This window comes from Poecilia formosa, unplaced genomic scaffold (genome assembly GCF_000485575.1).
Source record: "Poecilia formosa unplaced genomic scaffold, Poecilia_formosa-5.1.2 Scaffold16, whole genome shotgun sequence".
Taxonomy (NCBI): Eukaryota; Metazoa; Chordata; class Actinopteri; order Cyprinodontiformes; family Poeciliidae; genus Poecilia; species Poecilia formosa.
Genome location: NW_006799955.1, coordinates 642,197 through 666,398, shown reverse-complemented (window position 1 = coordinate 666,398; position 24,202 = coordinate 642,197). Strand labels below are relative to the sequence as shown.

The following is a 24,202-nucleotide window of genomic DNA, read 5'->3' as shown; positions in this document are numbered from 1 at the left end:
GGTTTTGTAATAATGTCATCCTTACCATTTACTTACTGAATTTTGTTCTTTTAATGTAAGCTTGCTGCTCTTCATAAAGTAACACAAATGTCCCCAGGTAATATCAGCTGGATAATTAGTCGGACTACCTTAATAGTCGCTTCACAGCCATGCAGCTCATAACTTTCCTCAGAAACAGTGTTACCTTAATGAGAGTGATGGGTGTTGCTCCTTTAGTTTGCAAGTAACGACTGTTTTTGTTTTTTACGACTGGAAATATTTCCTAACAGCCAAATTTGTCTTATTAGTAGACAAGGGAGAAAAAAACATCGGCAGTGTCCTTTAGCCGGCTGATTACTAGTGTGGAGCAACATGTTAGGGAGGGACAGCAACTCGGGTCACTTCCTCTGACATATTATTGTAAGGACTTGTGGGAACAATATGATGGCAATTTTTCATGGTTTTGAAACAGCAACTTTTTCAAATCTTGCTACTCCGGTATCATACCCACCAGACACTTCCTTACCGTGGTTAGTCACAGCATTATTTATGAAAAGATTAGATGTGGCTTAGCTGTATTCCGCATTGTGTTATGATAGAAATAGAAGTGAAGAGGCATTCAGCAGAAATAGACTGAAAACGGGGCTTTGTAAAAGTGCAACTTGGCGAGTGGTAGCAGGGATTAGTTTTGACCAGGTTCCAGGAGAGTAATGCAGCCCAAGGTTGCATAGTCAGGGAATTAAATTAGTCATCAGCTAAGAAGTCAAATAACTGTTGGAGCCTCACCTCTAATGAACAGCTAATAGTCAACATAATTGAGTGCAGAGTCTGAGAGTCTGAGGCGGTCCTCAGTAAGGGGGGAAAATAAAAGGGAGCCATTTGTGTAAAGAAAGGCTGTTTAGTGATAAGTAAGGCAGTTTAAGCAAGAACAGGCATATCTGTGAGTATTGTCTTTTACACTGTGGTCTAACTAGTCTCACTAGACCTTGCATGTCAGAATGGGGGGTCTGGTCAGCTGTGAAAACATATGGCCATCCTCTTTCCTGCCCTCTACCCCCCTGGCTCTGCCAGTAAATGCCAGCATCACAACTTAAAAGCTTCTGTAGGAGACACACTGCTTTACTGATGCTGCTTTGCTGAGGTCACCTTCTTGCTAAATAAGTCAATCTGGCTATGTTAGAGATGCACCAATCAGGCTGGCTTTTCCTAGCTTATACCAATTTCCTGCTTTTATTCACGAAATGAATGAAAGCAGATTCTGAATTTGACCATATTAATTTCGTTTTCCCAAGGACTATAACACATGAGATAGAAGAAAATGTGCCAAAAGATCAGTCATAAAGCCAAACCAATAAATGCAGATTGATAATCTTCAGGTGAAACCCTGAAAAACAGATTTACTTTATAGGATGCATCAAAACGTAGAACTCTTATTTTCAGTCTACAAACTAATCAACAAGTTTTTGAGAATGAAACAACACATAAGGACACTTAAAAGACAACAAATGTGCAGAGTAGAAGTTGGGATTTCAATGTAATCAGTGATGTACCAAAATATTTTGCCCTGCTATTGGAATTGGTCAATTGTTCTTGATCTGTAAAACAAAATATTTATTTTCCCTCTACATACAAATTCACCAAAAACTTGTACCTTGATTTTTTTTTAAATAAATTAAAACTCAGATCAGATATTTTTGCACATGGTTTGATGAATGAATGGTACAAATTATGCAATTCCTTCAGCATTGAAGCTAAGGTCTACAACAAAACCAACAGGAATCATTTTTGTATGTTATACAAAGGTGCTGATTTCGCATTTAAGAAAAGGAAAGCTATAAAGCTTGTAATTGTGGTGTCAAGCCTCAAAGAAATCCAGAAATCAGCTTTGGCTTGAGAATCTGGATTGGTGCATAAAAGAAACTACAGAAGAAAACATTTTAAACGGCCAGTTTTATGTATTTCCCAGGCATACAGTGTCATTTATAGCACAATCAAGTCACTACGTTACCTTCAGTTGTTCTAAAAATGCTGTATATGTAAAACATTGACTTCATAATTTCACCACTTGAAACTGAGCCTCTGTGTCTTTAAGAAGCTTCTGCTCTTTCTGACACTCTGACTTAAGGACCTCATCACAACAACCTTTTTCCATTTAATCATACTAGCTTGTGCTAAATGATAAATCATGTTCATGCCGAACAACAAAACAAAACACACAAGCCGTAGCCGTCATCTGGAGATTTATGGGGAACGTTAGGGACAGAACCTTCCTGCAGTCAAAGTATTTTGGCAAATCCTGCCGTGAAATGTTGGTAGTTTTCAAAGGACTCCTTCCTAAACTTGATTTGCGCAAACTACAACTTTCTTTGGCAATATCACAGGGCAAACATAAAATGAAGTCATGCAGCTGTGTTCTCTGTTACTTGGAGAAAATGCATGGACACATGCTCTGATAACAAAACATGTTCCCATTCCAACAGCTGTTATGCAGCGGCAAAGGCAGCAGAAAAAAACTTAGTATAATCTTGTGAAGTGGAGTGGAGATACACTTGTGTTTCCAGGTGAGGGGATGGGCTTGGGGTTGCTAGGTAACAAAATTGTGACCCAACAATTTAGAGGTTTTTGAAACATGTTGTTTTGCAGACACCAGCAGAATATTTTCTTATTCCCAAAAGATGTCTGGGTGGTTTTTATTGCTCCTGGACTGTTTCTAGAAGCAGCAGACATCCAAGTAGAAGAACAGAAATATGCAAAAAGTGATTTTTGCATAATAGTGGACCTTTAAGCATCACTGGATATATCTGTGGCACTTTTGTTCCCATTTTTTTTATTCAAACTAAAAGAAAAAAAAAAAAAAACTAGTGGTGAAACATTTACAGTTTTCTGGCCGATCGCTGATTCCTGATCTTTCCAAAGCCTGACCCACCGACTCCGATTTTAGCCGATATCAATTTTTTTTGTCCGGAATATCACCAAATGCAGTAAGAAAGTAGCTGAATTGATAACAGTGGGGTGACTATTGTTAACAGCAAATGTGCAGACATAGACCTGGTGGGCCGGTTTATCAGTCAAACCTCTCTCATGGGAGAGAAGAAGAGGATAGTGGTTGAAATTTAGACCTTTGCTGAAGTAGATAAGATCAGGACGTAAAATCGGCTTCACATGTCAGCATCGGCCAATGGCTGACCTCCCAAAATTAAGAAAATCGTCACCGATAAATTGCCGCATCCCTAAAATAGACAATTAGATTAAACGCTATTTGCTGAGACAAACAGTGAGTAGAACAATGGATAACTGCTTCAGGTCTACGGCCAATTTGCTGGTGCATCTTTTGCCTAAGCGCAGACTATAGTCCTGTCTGTAGCAGCCGCGCACAGTCAGCACACACCTACAGGTGGATCTGCTTCCTCTCAGGTCTTATTACAGTGACGGGCCCAGCAGGCAGCTCGGAGCTCCACTCGGGTGATTGAGACGACAGACCTCCTAATTCAACTCAGACATCCTTCGGGGGGGTCATTTAATACTCACCGAGCAAACCAAGACACACAATGCGTTCCATTTTAATGGAAATGAAACGTCTCGGTTGTATGTCAAAACAGAGCTCCTTTTCCCGTGTTTCCTGATATTTTACTGTCTCCGCTCAGCATCTAGTAATCTATCTGAGCTGCTACTAGTTTTGGTCTCGGAACAAAAGATAATTTGCTCCTTTTTAACACATTTAGCAGCTGGGTTCTATTTTTTTATATATCAGCTTTAATTCAATCATTCTGTGTGAACACTGGAGAATTTAGATGTTGTTACAGATGTTGTGAGCAGCCACACGTCTGATTTGGGATACAAATGAGAAACTTTGTTTTAATTGCCACATATCTGAATTAGTGCGGAATGGAAACAAGCATGAAGCTGCAGAGTTGGGAAACTCATGGGTAGTCTATTGCTTGTCAGATTTATAGCAACAAGAGATTTATTGATGTAATAGCATTTCCAAACACAGATTTATTGACATTTTACTCCACTTTTGGGGAACTTGTCACCCCCAGTACAATAGACAGAGCTGGGGAACACCCAACCATAAATATTAGCTCTCGGACACTTTTAAATATTAAGAGCGAGCTGGGAGCCCCACGCAATAATGTATTCTGAAAGCATCGGCCTTGTAGTGGATTATTTATGTGGGGACGTGCGAAGCCAAAAACAAGGTGTGTCCATGAGCTCTTGTTATTACATTTAAAGCAATAAAAAATCTCACACATTTTGAATTCACTCATTCATTTCCAATATTGTAAAAATCTAAGCATCTTGCTTGATGGATTTGTGTTTCGTGAAGAGAGAGAGAGAGAGAGAGAGAGAGAGAGAGAGAGAGAGAGCACAAAAAGAGCAGCTGGAAAGTAGTTTTTCCATGTTCTGTTGTTTTCAGCTTTTGATACGATTGAGATCAAACCACAGCCCCGCGCTCCTCTCATGTGTGGAGTTTTTCATTAGTGAAGACAGCAGATGAATAGAGGTCTGTGTAACTTGGCTTAACCTCTCTCTGTGTGTGTGCTCCAGGAGCATGACGGTCCTGTCTGTAAATCTCTGCGCTGCTACAGCCTCGACCTACCTCAGCTGACAAATTGCCCTCATTCCAATGTGGAGACAAACTTTACACCAGTTGTTTGAGATCTCTGAAGCACCTTTTTATGTTAACACTGAGCTCACTTTAACTCGCTTTCAGGAGGTCCTGCCCCAGGAAATGATTAACGTCAACTGAAAAATTAGAGGAAGGACTCAACCCATCTTTTATATTCACTTTATTTAAAATCCCAAACTTTTTATGGATGGAAACAGTACAATAAATATTTGTTTGTTATTATCTGTTCAACATTGACATGAGCATTAATTTGTTACGCTCATCTTAATGAGGGCCACTGTTACCGAAGATTTTATGTTTAAAAGCTGTTAGCTGTATGCATGATCAGAATAGTCTGTTTACCACAGTCCTTGCTGCAAAACCATTTTCTGAAAGAGCTTGAATCTAAGCACATTATCTCCTTTATCTTCCTCCTGAATCAGTATGGAGGAGTAGGTAGCCTGCAGTAAAGATGTAACTTACCTGTTGCCGTAGTTACCTGGAAACATATTTGTTGGCAAACAGTTTCGTACATTACTGCCACCTTGAGATAGTGATGTTAATGTTGTCTCTACCGAGTATGGATGGGCAATTTAGGCCTGATATTTTATCTCAATGTTTTGTGAGATTTATTGCAGTCGTGATTTAAATGAGAGATGCACTGATCAAAATGATGCCACTGATTTGGGATGCCTAGTTTTTGTAAATCTTTATCCCCGAGCAGAGATTTGTGACATGTGTCACAATATGTTGATGGCTCCCAGGATGAAACAAGCAACTTTGCTGTACTTGGTTCAGTCTTCCTGTTATCTTCAGAACATCTTGCTCTTTTCTTGCTTTCTCTCTCTCTCTGGCAATCTTAACTGCAGATCTGTCTTAGAAAATGTTGTTTCTTTTTAACTAGCTTCTTGCCTCTCATTTGATTGAGTTGGCAAACAAATATACTTAAGTCAAGACCAAGTTAAAGTCCACAGGTTGCAATTCCGGCCCCGGATCTTTTTGCATGTGGCTTGCATGTCATCGCTATTCATGTGCAAGGTCTTTTCCCGTACAAGCTTCTTCACACAGTCCAGAAACATGTACGTTAAGCTAATTGATCTCTCTTAGTTGCCCTTTGGAGTAAGCGTGTTGGGGGCATTGTTTGTCCTATGTCTCTGAGTTGTCTTGTGAAAAAGTGGTGACTTATCCAGAGTGCAGTCCACCTGTTTCTCACGCTTAAAATGCAATCTATGAAGATAAATTGCAGTAACTACAAATATACTTCAATGACAGCTAACCACCAGTTTATTCATACATTTATTTATGGGGTACATTTATTTTTTGTGGTTTGTAAGATTTCTTAGTGTCTGGCCTTTTATTTTTGTTCTAGTAGAGTATAATGGAGCTTAAGGTATCAAAGGACCTGTTAGCTTTTAAAAGACACATTGGCTTGCCTTTGAAGTCACGACTCCTCAAAACTTGGCCAGAACTCAACAAGGTCTTATAGACCAGGAGGTGCTTTCCACTATTTAAAAGGCGGGACATGATATAAGCAAGACTAAACGCAAGAAAGGGATGCATTTAATCCCAGTGAAAATCCCAGAAGAAAAGGAGATTTACATTTTCTAAAGGGGTACTGATATCCTGCAAGATAAAAGGAGTTTTGTCCTCTCAGCTCTCTCTGTATTCTACACAATGCAACGTGCCTCTGGCCACCTGCTCCGACTCGTCTGCTGACAACACCCATAATGAATCTCTAATAAATGTCCTCTTTGCATACTCCTGGTGTCACTCTACTGTCACCAATACAGCTCAGATCACCTTTGCACGTTCTTAGACCCCCATCCCGCCCAACCTCTTCCCTCCCGAGTCACACCGGAGAATATCTGGAACGAATTCATTCGCTGAAGTCCTTGACAGTCCTCGGCTCTGCATAATGTTCGGAGAGCGGAGGAATGTCGTGGTGAGTCAGAGGGATGAAGTCCTGACCTATAATTATTCCCTCGTTGGTCCCTGAAATGGTGGGGTCAGGTCTGGACAGCTGGGGCAACATCCTGCTGAGGCTCTCTGTAACGGGCATGCTGTCACACAGCAAAATTAGCTCCTTTGTGGATCTGGCCCTGTCTTCGCTGATGGATGGGCAAAGAGAGGCATCAGAAACAGGACAGATGATTTAGGATGCGGTCTACAGTTGTGACAATCTGTATAAATTATCCGGATGCATCGCTTGCCAGTGTAAATGTCTGCGTTTTATTTATATTTTGTCACCAGTGGAGTTTGGCTCCCTGAGAGTCGTCATTAAAAATTTAAATAAAAATATTTCACTGAGACAGATTTCACCAGGCATTAACTCTTGTGATGCTGAACAAAAAAATGATGAGTGGATGCTGTAATGATTTAATCCAACAGAGCACAGGTATTCTATGTTACCCAAAAGGACCGAAGACTTATGGATGCACAGCAAACCCTTCAGCCAGACGAGCTCTTACTTCAGCTCCGCGTGGTAACGAAAACAACCATCCCAAGTCTCATTAGTGCTCAGACTCTTAAAATTTTTCATCCTTATCTGCTGCCTTTTTTTGCGAGGGAGATTCTCTATAGACATGACTGTCCAATCAGGAATCCCTTTGAAGCCATTTGACCGCTATCCTTGACTTTAAAAGCACAACAGTTACTGGCACTGGATGTCAAATTAAACCCCTGTAATGATAACTTCTCTGCCAGGATCTCATGGGAAATTTCTTCTGGATTACATTGTACGGAAAGGCTTTGAACTTGACATTGAACCTAAACAGACTCTTTGCTTGCGGATCCCTGAAGTTTGAATGTCTTTTCACAGCTTCGTTTTATGGGGAGGACAGGGAACATCCAGATCCCAGACCCAGTTCCAGGTCATTGACTAGAAAAACTTTTCTCTGGGAACTCTGAACTTTGTTAGGAATCTATGCACTTGATCATTCATCATTCATTCAGAGGTATTAAAATGGGGAGCAGAGAGGCAATAAACAGTATTATAATTGTAATGGATGGATCATATGTTCCAGTAATATATGAAATATGCAGTTTTTACTTAGTTCTTTTTTGTGTGTGTGTTTTAGCCTACTCCTAAATGCCCTTTATATTGTTGTTGCTGACACTTGTCACTTAGAAAAGAAATATTTAATGTGGATCCATCTTTGTCTTTTTTAGCCTTGAAAATATGTTGAAAACTATTAACCTTTGTCGATTCAATAAAACATCGACATCAGTTCCTAAACATTCATTCCACTTGATTGATAGTTGATTTTAAAATTAGTTTGTGATTGAAACTTTATAAAAATGATTCTTTTGGAATTAGGGCTGTCCCATTCGCGTATTTAGAGCAGAAGACATGTCCACGTACATCAGACATAGTGACTCAAGTTTCAGACATAGGCCAGAGTCAAATGTAAAAGCAAAGTCTTGCAGATCTGAATTGGACTTGTGCTTGAGTCTCATTAACAATCTTGCATGTAATCAGAAGTGAAAGCAAGTGATGTGTAAGTTAAAGACCGTCCTTACAGGTGATGTATACATTTTCCTTTGAAAAGGTGTGCTTCATTATAAGCAGGTGATGCTCACGGCTATTAATTGTTCATAACCTGCTCATGTTCAGGGTCATGAAAGATTTGGACCCTGGATCAAACTATAATAACTCAGAGCAAACTCCAAGCTTGTAGTTATAATTTATTGAAGTCTTGAAGCCACATTTCCTTTCATAGTGTATGACTGAGACATAGAAAATTACTTATTAATTATGAAACGTCCTCCTGGGGCGGTATGAATTAATGCACGGTCGGTACCAAATGACCTGTGGCATTTATGTTCTTGAATTGAGTAGGGTTAGGGCAGAATAACCAGTACACACCTATTGGACTAGCAGGCCATTCACTGATTTGTTTGACAAAGAATAACAAAGCTCTTAACCATAACGATTACAGGAAATGACCTCTTGGACGGGCAATTCTACCTCTTCTGGTGTTTCACTTGGTAATCTTACATCTTTCTACACAAGAGCTTTAAGAACAGACATAGCTAACTATATGGACCAAATGTTTGGTTTGTACCATCACAGCACTTAGAACGTGTGCAGTCTACCAGAGCTGTGCGCATCAGCTTTGCCCTCAAAACACAGGAACGTGTGTTGAGAGATCAAACAAAATCCTCACAAAAGCAGAGGTCACTGCGCTCTCCTGAAACTGACCAGAGGTGTGCTGCAGCCCACTTCTCTCCTTTGGGTGGAGATGGTCTGACTCAGACTTACACATTAATCAATCACCAAGAGGGCTGTGCTTCATGCTAAGCAGTGTGTGGACGTATATCGTGACAGGAAGAGAAGAGGGTCAGAGTTACGTATGTGCATTTTGACGGATTGATTGTTGCAAATGTATTTTCAACAGTATCTCCTGATGAGTAACGATGTTTTCCCTTCTCCCTTTGCAGAATAATGGCTCTTTGGTGTGGTGCCAGAATCACAAGCAGTGCTCCAAGGTAATGTGGTCTCATTTCTTTCATGAATGAGATGCATGCCACGTACATGGCTCATTATCAGAGAATAATATGACTTAAAGCGTACGAGTTGCAACAGGACCGGTCTTTTCATGCCTCCACGGCAAACATGAACTGTTGATGTAGAGTATCGTGAGAGAAGAGGAGCGTTTAATGAAATTGCTTCGGCTTTTGTTGATGCCTATTTGCTCCTAATTGGAATACAACGAAAGAGGATTCTGAGGAGAATGAAAAAGTAGAAAAGCAAGTTGTGATCGCTTGTTGTTGTTATTTGGAGTTTTAGACTGATAAATTATTATGGCATGTGTCCCGTAGGGCTTGTTTGTGTTTTGTGCCCCGTTTGAAGGATGGCTGATACAAAGCTGGCGTTGACGGCTCTTCTGAATAGATGGTGCTGACATACTCCATCAGACTCTCCCGGAGCCGTTGACAGGCCCTCGGAAATGCGCTGTAAAGGCCGTAGGCTGGGAGCAAGGATGGATGCACCACCAGAGTTGATCCATGTAGTCATCTCAGCAGGGCTCTCTATAGCTTTAAAGACGCCTTCATCTCCTCTATCTAACTGGAAAATAAGAATTTGCTTCTTTAATGTAGCTTCAGTGCCGTTTAAATGTTTATACCCTGTAAATATTTAACATTTTGCCGTCTTACAACTGAGCTTTATTAGGTTTTTGTACAACAAACGAACAAAAGCAATACATGGCCTTCAATTTTCTTTTTTTATAAAATCTGTGGCTTGCAGGTGTATCTGGTCCACTGATCCCAAGATGTCTATTCATTTAGAGCTACAAATGTTTTAGGGGATATTTCAATCAGATTTCTACATCAAGAAACTGATTTTCTGTTTTTCGTTGCAAAACAGTACAATCTCAGTCAGACTGGATTTTGCCTGTAGAGGTGTTTGTTAATCCTTATGCCAGGAAAGTATACAAATGCTTTCTTTTGTGTTTTCTTGAGAGGAATTATGTAGTTTAATGTAACCCGAAATTCTTGTGGATTTTGAGCCACAAAGACTAAAATTTTATTATATTTGAATGAAAAACCTGTGAAATACTCCTTTAATCCAATGCTGATATTCTCCTACATCAGGTTTAGTGTCATTAGGAGCTCACAGTTGTCTAACTGCAATAATCTGTGTGATCTGGATTTTCTCTGTTACTTTATTACCATTTTTCTTTACCCAGTAACCTTAAATTCTTACCAGACAAATAATCTGAAAGTGATGGTCAGACCTTCTTTAGTGGCTTAGGGATGAAAGTTGTCCTCTACTCCAAAGACTGTGTCTATATTAGCCAAAAATGAATGAGTCTTGGACATACATACAACAAGGTTTTAAGCTAAAAATGCCCCTCCTTCTTACTATGAGATCTCATTACAACACTACTGTTATCTCATGTGTTTTTTAAGGGATTTCACAGTAATGAGGGGTTCATGCAAATTCTTGCCACACTTTTCAGTTGTTATCTGTAAAAAAAAAATCACAAATTTTCCTTCTACAGTAATGCCTTTGGTTGCAACAAGCCAAAATGAGAGAAAGTTTCAAGGATATGAATATGTTTGCAAGGCAATGTATCTGTTTCTGCTCTCATCGACTCTTAAATGTATCAAACTAACATATAAGGACAAATGTTTTTGTAACGGTTGTGACAAATCGCATGCAGGCCCTCAGTGTGTTCATCAACTCCTCCGTCCACAGACATAAGTTATTGAGGAATGCACACTGAGAATTAGTGCAAACTGATTGTTATTAATTGGATAGATGTTGAAAAATACAGAGTGGCTGCAGTTTTACATGGTTGCCTAACATTCCTTCATGTGTGCTGCTAATATTAATCACAATCAGTGTCCGATATCAACTGCCTTTGCTAAATTCACCCTCTGTGCTCAATTTGTAGATTCCCTTTTTTGAATTTCAAATGGTTCCTACGCAGTTTGCATCTGGCTTGGGTACAGCAGAGCTATTGTGCTTTGTGTTTTTTGCTGCATTTTCAAATGCAAACGTTTCTTCTTTTATGTTTCTTGTAGCATCCCCATAATGTTTAAAGTTGAGCTACAGTGTCTCGAACCTGGAAATATTATAGCGTATTTTCTTTTACTTCTATGTGATTGACTAAACACTGTTACAAATGGTTTTCAAGTTTTTCAAATCTCAAGCAAAAAGATACCTTGCAAATCCAGCCCTCATTTTTCCAGTAGCCTTAAATAAAATCCAGTGCAATCCATTGCCTTAAGAAGTCAACATATGAGTACATAATTACTTGTCTGTAATTTGGTTTCTGTGTAATGACAGCTCTTCTGCAAATGCCTAAGAGGGTTATGAGTTAATATTACTGAACAAACATCATCATCAAGATGAAGTGATGATAACATCAGGAAAGTTAGGGATAAGGTTGTGGAGGAGTTTGTAGCAGGGTTTGATCTGGTTTATGTTCTCCATCTCTGTCCTCACACATGACGCCTTGGGAAAGTTGCGCACTGTTTCTGGGGGCGTGTCCTTTAGCTTCGACCATTTCTGCACATCCCAATTTGCTGCAGTCTGCCTTCAGCACAAGTGGTGCCTGCTAGACAGGAGGAGCAAAGAAAAATCTAAAACCATGCTTGTTTTAACAATTATATGCACAGTTGAATATAGCCAAAAGTGCAACATTGGAGGAAAACATCTTAGAGGTTTGAAAAGGATTCAACCATAGATAAAATCAAGAATCTGTGGCAAAACTTGAAAACTGGTGTTCACAGATGCTCTCCATCCAGTCTGATTATTCTTCCTTTTCACAAAGAAGGACAAGCAAAGAATACAGTCTCTCGGTGTACAAAGACATTCTTCAGATGACTAGTGGCTGTAAGTCCAGCAGAAGGTATTTTCACAAAATACATGTAATACCTTGGAAGGGCTATATATCACTGAAATGCTGTACTGTTTTCGAGGTAAATGTGCGAGTAAAGATTTTCTGACTGTTGGTGACACAGAAAAGGTCTAATTTATCATATTTCAAAACTTCTGTGACAGGCAGTCTCCCTCCTGTCCACTTTGATTGCCAACATCAGCTCCTAGTCATCCCTCAAGCCATTCCTCAGTGTTATGTTTTAAGAAAGTCATTTCCTGGCTTCAAGTCTAAGAACAGCACACTGTTTTTATAATCAATCAGCTAATATTACTGAAACTCTGTGAATGTCTTAAATCCTCTGGGTTGTAACAAGCGTGCCAGTTCGCACTTCTTCATCCCACGTCTAAGCTCTAAATACATCAGGCTGGATTTTGATGTGAGCCCCTAAAATAATGACGTGCTTGTGCCGCCGCTCTACAGCTGCGACACTCTGCTCCGCTGCGCTGCGCTGCCAGTCCTGTTTGGAGGGCTCTCCAGATTAAATTAGTTTAATCGCATCCAACGTTTTGGTTCAGTTATTCGGGACATGGGCCAGGACACGGTGCTTAAGTCTAATTTGGAGAAAGAAGCCAATGTTTGGGGAGCAAACATCAACCACACGCCCGCTCCAAATCAGTGACTAGAGTGCACACTTGCAGGGCTTGTGTGTAGTGTGTCAAAACAGAGTCATTGTTGCCACTCTAACAGTTCGACCAAATGGACCCATGCTGTACTACAGTGGCACCCCCCGTGAATAGCTCTTGTGCTGTTGATTAGCCCCTTGACTTCATGAACAGCTCACAGTTAAACAGAGAAACAAAGACCGTATCTCAGGGTGAGCACGTTGGGGCAGAAGGTTCGTCCACTCTGGGAGTTAAAGAGCCCCGGGAGAGAACGCGACAGAGTGGCAAAACAAAGATGTCGTGACCCTCTACATCTTGTCTGCATTTTAGAAAATCAAAACCTTCGTTTCCATTTGTGATTAGAGAGTCATTTTGGCTATCTCCTATGCGGCGTCTAGAGTCGGGCTCTCGCTTTCAGGCTCCCCCATTCTCATTATAATTAACCTGCTTACCCTTCTCTCTGAGACAGAAAGAGGTGGCATTTGAGGAGTCATTACCATGCCGTACCAGCGGACCTGCAGACAAGCTGCATTCAGCAGGAAGTGGGCAAGAAAGCACACAGCAGGCATTTTCATGAGCTATTATCGTTAATTTGACCCACTGACTAAGCTCAAAACTTAAGAAGTTTGGATGAACTTCTTAAAAGTTCTAAAAACCCCCATGTTCTGTTTTCCTGCTGGGGGAAAGATTATATAAATTGATCTCTTGCACGCACCTACAACCAAGAAGCTTTCTACTTTCAGAGCATTTTGTTTCAGTGAGGGCTTTACAAATGCTCACTTTGGTCACATATGTGTTAATTTCGAGCTTTTGAATAACCATAGTGTTTTGTGTTTCACAGTAGAAATATATTAGAGCACATGCTTTCAATTGTTTTTAAAACAATAACTGTTGGGGGAAAAAATTTCAGTTGTAATTTATTGTGGATTATCCTTCGTTCACAGGATTATGGATTTATCTAAACGCACATCCCTACTAAAATTTATTTTAATATTTCCACACCATGTTGAAATTCTGTTGATTTTTGAGCCCTTTTCTAGTTCATTTAAATTAGACATTCTTTGACAACGACCTGATTTTAAAAGTGCAGTATGTAATTTTTTCAAACTTATTTATATATATTTTTTTACATATTTGTCAAAATTGTCACTATGTGCTGACATTATAAAATGAGACAGAAAATGTGTGTGTGTGTGGGGGGGGGAATGGAAGCCCCTCTGCTTTATCTGCAGAAAAGTACAGCAAAAGAACTAATCAGAGCCAGGAGGAATGTCTTAGCGCTGACAATCGAGCTCGTGTATGCACTGCTCACATCTTTTTCCACACAGTTTGTTCAAGTTCAAGATTACGGATTTGCGTCAGGTCATAATGACAGTGTAAAAAACATATTTTTATAAAAGTTATCTAGTACAGCGTTAAGCTCCACTTACTTTGATACTGCATGATATTGGTCTTCTGTTAACAGTGAGATATACATTTGAATAACTTCTGCATACTTTGTAAAATATTTTGTAAGTAGGTCATACACTTCTAAGTGGACTAAGGTCATTGCTTTCAAAACAATCAATGTTGTACAATTCAACTCAAATATTGATCTATGTTGGTCTTGTTGTCCTGTTTCATACCTTGAATGAAACAGGACAATTTGGCCAATTTCTGCCAAATCTGACAGAAATTGGCTGCATTATATGAAAGAACATTGGTCAGTAATCATTGAAGCTGGAAAATGTGTAATCATTCCACCCAAATAAAAACTCTGAAATATGCTAAAGTGCAGCATTAAAACAAAGTGCAACTAATAATTTTAATGGTTTGCCTCGCACCAGGCTGTAATCCAGACTCCACATCAAATGCTACGACTTACTTAAGGCAGTAAAACGCTGGTGTGCAACAATGTGGCATGCTTCAGTACTCAAATGCCTCTCAGAAAAAGGATTTATGGAAAATACATTGTGTGGATGGAAGATGGCCAAGAGGGAAGTGCCCATCAGTGAAGGTGTCCGAGGGGGAGAGTTGTACTTTTCTTGGAGTGAATACCATGAAAATGTTACAAAATCTCAAATGAAATTAAAAGATCCAAATAAAAGCAGTTTTTAATTTAGGTCCACCCCATTTCCTGAATTTCTGTTGAAAGAATTTTACGGAGAAAAAGCTTGTCCAAATCACAGTTTGATGGCAAATGAGACGTTCTTTCTAGACGACTCTCCTTTGAGCGTTCTTTCCAAACCGTTGAACCCGAAGCTGCAGCTTCCATCACAAGAATAACAAGTGTTTACTCTTTTGATTACATGTGCCCTTCGTTTTCGCGTCTTGGAGGCTTTGGAGAGGTGTCTCTGAATGACAATAATTGGAATGCTACTATGTCACATTCAAAAGTGTCTTTCAAAGCCCACTGTCAAACTCCCCCCACCAAAACCCCTTCCTTTACCAGCCCCCCACATTTTCTCACGCCGAAATAAAATGATCAACGTTCTCCTCTTTTGTTTGGTTTTTCAGGGTCTTCTGAGGCTTATTTATGAGTTTAGGAAAAGCAAACACTTTCCCTCGCAGGTTCTGCAGTGAGTCACTGAAACTCCTTTGTGTTCATCTCCGTCCCTCTGGGTTTGGAAGTTTATTTTGAGGTGCGTTGAAAAGACGTGATGAAGTGGGCGGCGGTTGGTAGTTTTACAGCTGGGACATGACTGGGATTGTTAGGTGCTTGGATGGACTTCAAAGCAACCTTTTGGTCATGTTGAGGCCAGACATTCATAGCAACTCACTGTGTTAGTCACATTACTAGCACCAACGCCTCGGAGCAAGCTAGGCTTGAAAATCAATCTGTCATGTCGGCTGCGGCTGGATCCCCTTGCCCATGTGTGCGTGTGTTTGTGTGTGTTAAAGCGGTCCTAGACAGTTTTTTTTTTGTGTGTGTGTGTGTGTATTATTTGACTTTCAGTTGGTGATCACATAAAGAGGCCACTCTGTAGTTTCTCTGAACCCACTCCACTTGTTTTTTTTATTTTTTTTTCTCTATCTAGTAGGAGGCAGGGTGTCAGAGAGAGTGTGGTGTGTGTGGGTGGGTGGCAGAGGAGTGTGAAGCAGGGCTGGTCAGTCCCAGCAGGAAAGGCCTGATCTGGACATGGTTGTTAAGTTTCATTGGCTAACGGGGGGGTCGCTTCATTGGCTGCTATCTGCGCAGCTCATTATTCACATGGTGGGTGGCAGCAGGGAACGAAAACCCCCCTCAGCAGGAAAAAATACCAAAGACATGGCCACAGGAGAGGATTGAAGCAAAGTAGGCACTGGGCAGTATCCAGATTTTAAGACGTGACAAAATAAGCAAAATTATATAAAAGATACATCCTTAAATGTTACAAACTTTAATCATGCTTTCAGTGCTGATCAAAGGACAGGAATTTCCCCCACAATTAGTTTCAACATCATGTGTGTTTTTGTGTCTTAATATATTTCTAAAAGCCAAATCTTTGCTTTTTGTAAGCAAGAGAAAAAAATTAACGATTCTTTCAGTGTGCCACAACAAAAGAAAAAACAAATAACTTGGGTCACTTCAACGTACCATCGCACCTGTGACTCTCCAGGTTTAAAGCAAATTGGCTTGTAGAACTGCAGCTGAAACTCCTTCTTTGGTGAAATCTCAAATCAAACATGACATACACAGAAAGAAATGCACTCTCCACCTCTGTGCTTTTTTCTTATCTTGAGGAGCATGTATGGTTTTGAGAAAGCGGTCATTTATTTTTTCCAAGTTAATCCAACTTTCACAGATAGCCTGATTTTCCATGTTCTCCCTGTCAGACGGGATTTCATTTTCTTGAAGGATTAATGCAATCAAAGCTGCTGCGAAATCCTCTTTTGGGAATAATGACCAGTCATACCGACACAATCTGCTGTCGTCCAAGTGTTTACTCTCAATCTGTCAACGTATTGGCTGAAATGCGTGTCGCATTGAGTTTGGTTCCTTGTTTTTCATGACCTCACATATTTGAGAGGTGCTAAAGCAAAAAAACAAACAACTTGGCAGCTTTGTTTGGAGCCATTAATTTTTGCTGCCAAGAGTCACATTGGCGAAAGCAAGATTAGGATGTAAGAATCTTATAGCTGATGTACTTGGAAGATTTGGGGTGGGGGCTTATCACCGTTCCAGCTCCGCTCAAAGCCGCTGCATCCCACTGATAAATCACAGCGATTGTGCGTGACAGTTTCAGGACGGTGGGAAGCAAGAATTTATGCCAAAGACTGACTGATCAACAACTTCCTTAACCTTCACCTTGGGGATGATTGCTTGAGCAGACTGATTTTAGGCTTTCTTGACTGAACACGTATGAGGAATAAAGAAATCTGCATTTTTGTGTCAGAGCTTCTGTTTGCTTCTTCCAGCTAAGCAAACGGAAAAATTTCGCCGCTCAACATGCTCGGGTTTGCCCTTTTTATTCTGCACTTAGAAACACAAATAAAAGAGAATCTATTCACTTCTTAAAGAGTACAGACTGCATTACGTTTCTGTTTTTGAAGCTCGCACAACATTCCTCAATCTCGAAGTGGCACGGCTCACAGACGGGAAGCCGGAGAGTGGCGAGCAGGATTAGTGTTTTTGAAACTTTGGAAAAAGCAAATTAGAGGAGATGGTGTTGGAGTTTGACGGAGCATGGGATTAGGACGGCTTTCTTCGTGTTGCTGGCCTACTTTGGGGACAGAATCTCAAAGTCTGGTCTCATTTGATTTGAGTTAGGAGGGAGGCGGATTTAGACAGCTTGAATGGTCACTGCAAGGACAAACATTTATCTTGTTTATCATCTTTGCGATGACCAGAGACTTGCACTGGCTTGACAGAATGTGCTTTCCACTCCCTTGTGTGGAAGTTATTAAATCGTTGTTGATGTAAGTGAACCTTATCAGTAGTTTTGAATTCAAATCATGGTGTCAAGGATGTAATTTATTCAGCTGTGATGTTATAGCATTAATCTGCATTAAGCGCGGTGATGTTGAAAACTAGGATACATCGCAGAATTACACAATTTGAATTTTACTTGTAAACATTGCTAGTTGTAGTTAAGGGACCATAAATGCCTGGAAATACCTGAAATCCATGAATACCTAATGCTTAACATATATAACTAATAGTTCAAACACCAGATATACCTTTATACACATTAATATACAAAACATTCTTGTAATTTGTAGAACATCAAGCCAACCATGTAATTTTGATGAAAAATGTAAATTTTATCTTCATATCCATGTACTGGACTGAACTCAACAGTCATACTAAACAAATGAGCTACTTTTTATCATAAGGATACTTTTAGATAACTTTAAAAAAAGCATTTTAAAATAACGTACACAAATATTTATTTCTTAAAATGCTTTAATTATTTGTGTTACCTAATGCTGAATTTCAGATTCTTTCATTAATCACATGATTAATGTGCCTGAGAACTTGTCATTGAATAGTTTTTCTTTATAACAAAATCAACAATGCTGTAGCTTTCCAACTTCATTTTTAAAACAGTGTTTGCTTAGTTAGAGATTTAGGTGGGCATTTTTTAATGGCGCTTTCTCACGAAGACAGTCCTGGAGTTTTACTTTGCTTGGGCAAGTTAAATTTTACACCTTCATTTGGTTTGTTTCATTTTCATCAGCGGATTATCTGGCATGTTGCTGATTATACAAGAGTTGAATGGAGCAGTAACAAAAAAGACAGTTGAGGCTGAGAGACTACGATGCGTTGCTGGGGTTGAACAGTCAAATGAGTGAGGATTTGCAATTTTTCAGAAACAAATATATCTTGAGATTATAGATATGTATATAAGAAACGGTCCTATTTTTTTTTTTTGTTGTTTACTGGGTTTTCATTAAAAGTGATTGGAAGTTTTGATGGGCTTTCTCAATGCCAAAACAACTATCCAGGGAAACAAACTCTGGTCTATTTAAGCAGTTAAATGTGTCCTTCCTGTGAGCCAGGTGAAAGTTTGGGTCCACCGTTGAGCCAGTTGACTGGCAGTGCCCAGTAACAGGAGGGCTAGAGCCAGCACTGCCTTTCTCAGTCAAACTCCAATTGATCCCACATGGCTTGTAGACTCTTATTAAAAAGACTTAAGGGGTCACCAGTGTTGTAGTGATAGAGTGGACACCTGAATGCTGTTGTCAGAGGTTTCACTTCTGACCTCAGGATTTTGGCTACATGTCTCCATCACTGTTATTTTATGCTCCATGAGGGTGGAGAAAACTCCAGTACTTTGCTTGTTTTCTATTTGCAAATACTTTAAACCATAGGAACAGCTTCAGGTTTTTAAAATCCAGCATAACCCGATACCAGCGTGCCCGGTCAGTACTACTGTATGACAGTTGGGGAACAAATACGGCTAGTCTTGTTCCCGTTTTTCACGCAGCTGTAGAGAGGGTTTGGTTTTCCCCTGCCACGTCACAGCAAAGGGTCTGCTGGCCTCCTTATCACCGATCTGACCCCATGTGATGGATACATCCTGTTGTGATGAAATGTAAACTGAGCTGAGAAGTAGGTGATAACTGAGGTTCTAGTTACAGCCACTGTAATTTTTACTCCTTGTCACCGCAGAACGTAAGACGAGATATCGGAGGACCTGTAAGTAAAGTGGACCGCTGTGCTGTGTGTTTGGGAAGCTTTAAGTCATTAAGAATTAAATGAACCGCTATTGTGTTTTGTAGAAGACTAAGCACAATTCTGGCTTAGCTGTGTGGGCCTTTTTTTACTCATAAATAAAGCAAGCACCTCTGATTGTGGGGTGAATGTATAATTCATGCACTGCCCCTCCTGCTCCTCCTCTCCGTCTTCTCACTTTCTGCCAAGCTATTCCTTTTCAGCTCTTTGTTGTCTGTACCCTCAACTGCATTTAAATTAATAATTAAATTGATGCTCAAAGAATGTCAGCGATACCACCTGCTGGTTTCCTTTCGGCCTCTTCGGCTGATTCTGCAAAGAGGGGAAAAAAACACAGGGCTGAAATCTTTAAATTGCATTCAGTACCACTATGAAAGGAGAATTGCTGGTATTTAGCTGTTTTTTGAAAGATAACAGGCATATGAAACTGAAATAAATCAAAGTGAATTCACATACAGTCATAATAAAAATGAGACACACTCCCTTTTAATTGTAGGATTTTACATATCTGGCCGTAAACTAAATTTTTATCGGGTTTTTCACTTCATTCAGTGTGCAAAAACACACAGGCAGTTCCATACAAACACAAGTGAAAATAGAAGCTGAGTTTCTCTCACTCTTGCTGCCATGACTGGATATAAGAAGGAAAGTGGCAGTCAGGTGCGATTCAATAAAGGAGTTCATTAACGGATCACCTGGAAGTGCGACCTCATCTAGTAAAGCAGGGACATTTGATGGCCAGGTCACTGTTAATACATTGCTAAGGAGAAAAGGCGTCTATAATGACTTTTGGGGAAGAAATTGTTCCTGTTAATCAATCTTGAAACGGCTTTAATATCATGTCAATCATTTAACAGGAACAGAGATTAACTAGAAGAAAAACACTTAAATCTTTCCACGAGGGGACGACCATCAAATACACGCCAAAATCAGAATGTGCATTATCCAGACAAATTGCAAAAAAACGAGTAGGCTCAACTCAAACTTGCCACCCGGTAACATATTAATGTTCATGACTGTAGTGTTAGAAATGCATTGAGCACCTAGGCTTGTTTAGAAATGTCGCGCATGTCCTCCTAAAAAATATGGCAGCACAACTCAAGTTTGCAAAGATGCATCTGAAAGAACCACAAGATGTGAAGCAACATGCTTTGATTGGACACAATCAAAGTACAGATGTGTTACCACAACACAATTTGGAGAGAACGAGATGCAGATTACCAACATAAACAGCTTCTTCCATACATGGTGGTGGATGGTTGATGATAAAGGGTTTGTTTTGCAGCGACTGGACCCGAGAACCTAGCAGTTATTAAGTCGACCATGATCATGAACTCCTCTGTAAAATATTCAAAGTGTGTCTGACAAGTGTAGCTTTCCCGAATTTGATCCAACCACTCCATTTCTGCTTTAAAGCTACGTAGCTGCTACTCGGTACCTTTATTTTGCCATGACTGCGTAGAGATGAGGAAGTTTTGTGTGGTTTGTGTGCAGCTTTGGATCAACTGAGCCCACCAGAAGGCTACTGTTCATTACATGCTCTTGTTGTTGACTTTTCAGTATTGTCTCGCGACATCCTTCCCTGCCCCTGTTGGTTTCCTGTTAATTTGTTTGTCTGCCTTATTCCTTGTGCCCATGTCGACTTGCATGAATTATGGGTGTAGTTTCCGGTCAGCTAAATAAGAAAATCATTTCTCCATGGTAAGTGTAAACAGGGCGTCTTTCTCAAAATGATTACAAAAACAAAAGGGTTTAGAGCAAAACGATCTGCACCTTCTAACCGCAGAATGACAGTGATCCGATTTTATGTTTTTCCTTGAAATAGCAGAACAGAAACCTTTCATGAATATTAAGGACCTGCAGAGTATTTAATATTCAATTCACTTATTCATTTTTGGATGAGATTCAGGTTCGAGACGCACACTAAATCACATTTCCACTCACGTCTCACCCCCGCTCCCAAATAAAATCTTGAATTTAGACAAGCACATTCCTGCTGATGGAAAAATTCATTTTGAACTCGTCGAGTGTGGAATTACAAACTCACATCTGAAGAGCGCATGCTGTTAATATTTTTGATCAAGCTGATCCAACCCACTGTCTGCTCAGCATATACCTTTACTGATTTACCATCGGGCAGTAATTAAACACAGAATATCTCAGGCTTGACATGCCCTCAGGTCACTTTAGGTTAAAGAAACAGTGTCTAGACTCTAGAAAATATCTTCTTACTATTTTGCAATTCCTTGGAATTTAACTGCACATCAGAGACATATCAGAAAGTTCTTACAAACACATGATTTTGTACTCAATCAGATCATGGCTCAAGAGTTTGATAAAATATGCTTCACATTCATATTCAGTGAGAACACGGGAGCAGAAAACCAAACATTGGACAGATGCACCAGAGAAACTTGGAAGTTGTGAGAATGACATTCCTAAGTAGACCTTTGTTGACTTATTTCATTTTTTGGCATATATTGAGAGGCTGATGCACTGCAGTTAGATCTGTGTTCAGCCTTGCAAACATGATGAGGTCTGAAAAATTGACTAGATTGGACTAATCACTGGATCGACAAGCGTATCCTTGACAAAGTATAAACAGGCAGGATGCATGACCAAATATCTGTGTATGTTCACAGATATTTGGAGAAAAAAAATTATGGGACTGGAGTATCAGCGCCAAGAAGAAAGTAGGGCTTCACAACATCAGCAAAATATTAGAGAGCTTGCCCCTGAAAATTGCAGTGATGATATCTGTGACGATTAAACCCACATTTTCTTGACACTTTGTTTTTTACGATTGTAGAATCTCTCCATTGCTCTGTATGAGAGTTGGCATCTCGTCCATGAAAGACTTGCATCATCTGTGGGACATTAAGGGCAGTTAGAGTCCAACCAGCTGGGCAAGTTTATTACTTATATTCTGAGCCTAAATACCTGACACTTAAGTGTAGTTTCCTACCAAATATTCCATCCAAGCAGTCTTGAGCAATTGCCATATTACAGCCATTAGCTATGTGGTGCCTTTTTATAGCAGTCATTGGGCAAGAAGTGGGGTACACCCTGGAAAGAGCCCCTGTCTATCAACACAGAGAAACACAGGGCAGCAACCACTCACACATACACATGTCTAAGGACAACTTAGAGAGACCATTTAACCGAACAGCCATGTCTATGGACTGTGGGAGGAAGCTGGAGTATCCAGAGAGAACCCATGCATGCACAGGGAGAACATGCAAACTCCATGCAAAAGATCCCAGTCAGGCATTTGAACCAGCACAAATTGCCATATTGCAAATTTATTTTAATTCAAAGAAACATCAAAACAGTCTACTTGACGTTACTGAAAAAATTAGTAAAATTTCATACAGCAGCTATACCAAGATGACATGCTGAGTGTTTTTTATAGTGATTTTGCATGTAGCTTATATCCACTCATTTGATTTTGATACGTGAACTGAAGTCAAACTTTTCCAACTACGCACCCAATAAATTTAGTATTAGTATTCAAGAAATACACCTTGTGCAGAATATCATGTCTTATTTCCATTCTGGTGAGTGAAACAAACTTAAGAGTCTGATATTAGCTGTTTAATTAGTCAGTCTATCCGAGATATTAACGAGGTTGCACACCATGACTATACATAGTTTTTGTGACTAGAAATATATCTGTGCACCTGAATTTATCTTTCATGTTAGCAGGGGAGAGTGTTGAAGCCTTACTGGACTCAGATGATTCGCAGTGAAATAGGGCCTTGCTCTGGGCTCTCTGCTGCTTCTTCTAGCACTCTCATTAAACAGACTTTGAACCCTTGCAAAGGTGTAATAATATATAATATATATATATTTTTTTTAACCTACCTTTATATCCCTTGGCACTGTGTCTATGCTGAGATGCAAAGGTGTAGTTAACAAGTGGGCAAAAGTTTCACATATTTATTTACTTCCATTAGCTACCGGGAACTTTTTACATAAGCATCACTCCTGAGATGGCTATAACTGGATGTACAGGGGTTGCTGTATTTTCCGCTCAGAGGGCTCACTCATTTATGAAAGTGATAGCGAGACCTCAGATAATAAGATTTTCTCTCTACTTGATTAACAGTAGGGCTCTGTTGGCTGCCAGAGGTAAACGGAGAGTATAGAAGCTGCTGAGATCACAATCCAATGGATCCATAAGATGATTGCATAATGTATTGAGTTCTAGTCATCATTGCAGTATCTGTATGTGTGATACTGCAATTGCGAAGGACTGCTTGGATAAAATTTGAAGTGCCATGCATTCAAAGTCTTCTTCAGATGGATGAACTTGTCCTCCCCCTTGCCCACACAAATGCTGCAGATCTCAGTGAAAAAGATCCTGAAAATCATAAAGAGCTGTGGCATCGAGATGATTAAAAAGAAAGACATGGAGTAAGAATAATGAGAATAACTTGCAATCGACATTTCAACACATTTTATGATTTTCCTAGAATAGTTCAGCCCTAAAATGGTATTAAAGACTGGAAGCATCGAGAAATTTCAAAATAATGCAAAAACGGAATATCTGGAGTCATATTTGTACATTTAAATAGTTGGAACCATGTGAGTTTTTCTTGTTTTGCTGGTTTGGACTATTTAGAGATGCAACAATTAGTCAGCTAAAGGTCAAAATCTGTCACCTTCATTTAATGTCAAATTCAAAATTGATACCTCTATTAAAGGACGTGCAGCACGTTTTCCCTGTCTTGGATGTTATTGTTCCTAAAGAAAACATTAACATACGTAGCTGACACAATGTGGTTAAGTCCCCATTCAGATTAAACCAGGAAAGGGCTTCCTAATTCTTAAACATGACAAAACCTGGTTTCTAGGTAGCAGCAGGCCGGTTGGTAAACATTATTTACCCTGAGAGTAAATAATGATTCTCACTGATTCTGTGCAAATGAAGTCTGTGCTGCTGTGCTCCCACATTCTAAATAAAAATCAGTCTTCATGCTCG

At 39.8% G+C, this 24,202-nt stretch overlaps 1 protein-coding gene across 1 annotated transcript in view; it reads left to right on the top strand.

The window, feature by feature from the left end:
* Positions 1-24,202, top strand: part of anos1 (anosmin 1) — a 59,163-nt gene that overhangs the window by 1,521 nt on the left and 33,440 nt on the right. Inside the window, exon 2 of the mRNA XM_007546368.2 lies at positions 9,029-9,076. Coding sequence (XP_007546430.1) covers positions 9,029-9,076 — 48 coding nt within the window. The remainder of the gene's footprint in view (positions 1-9,028; positions 9,077-24,202) is intronic.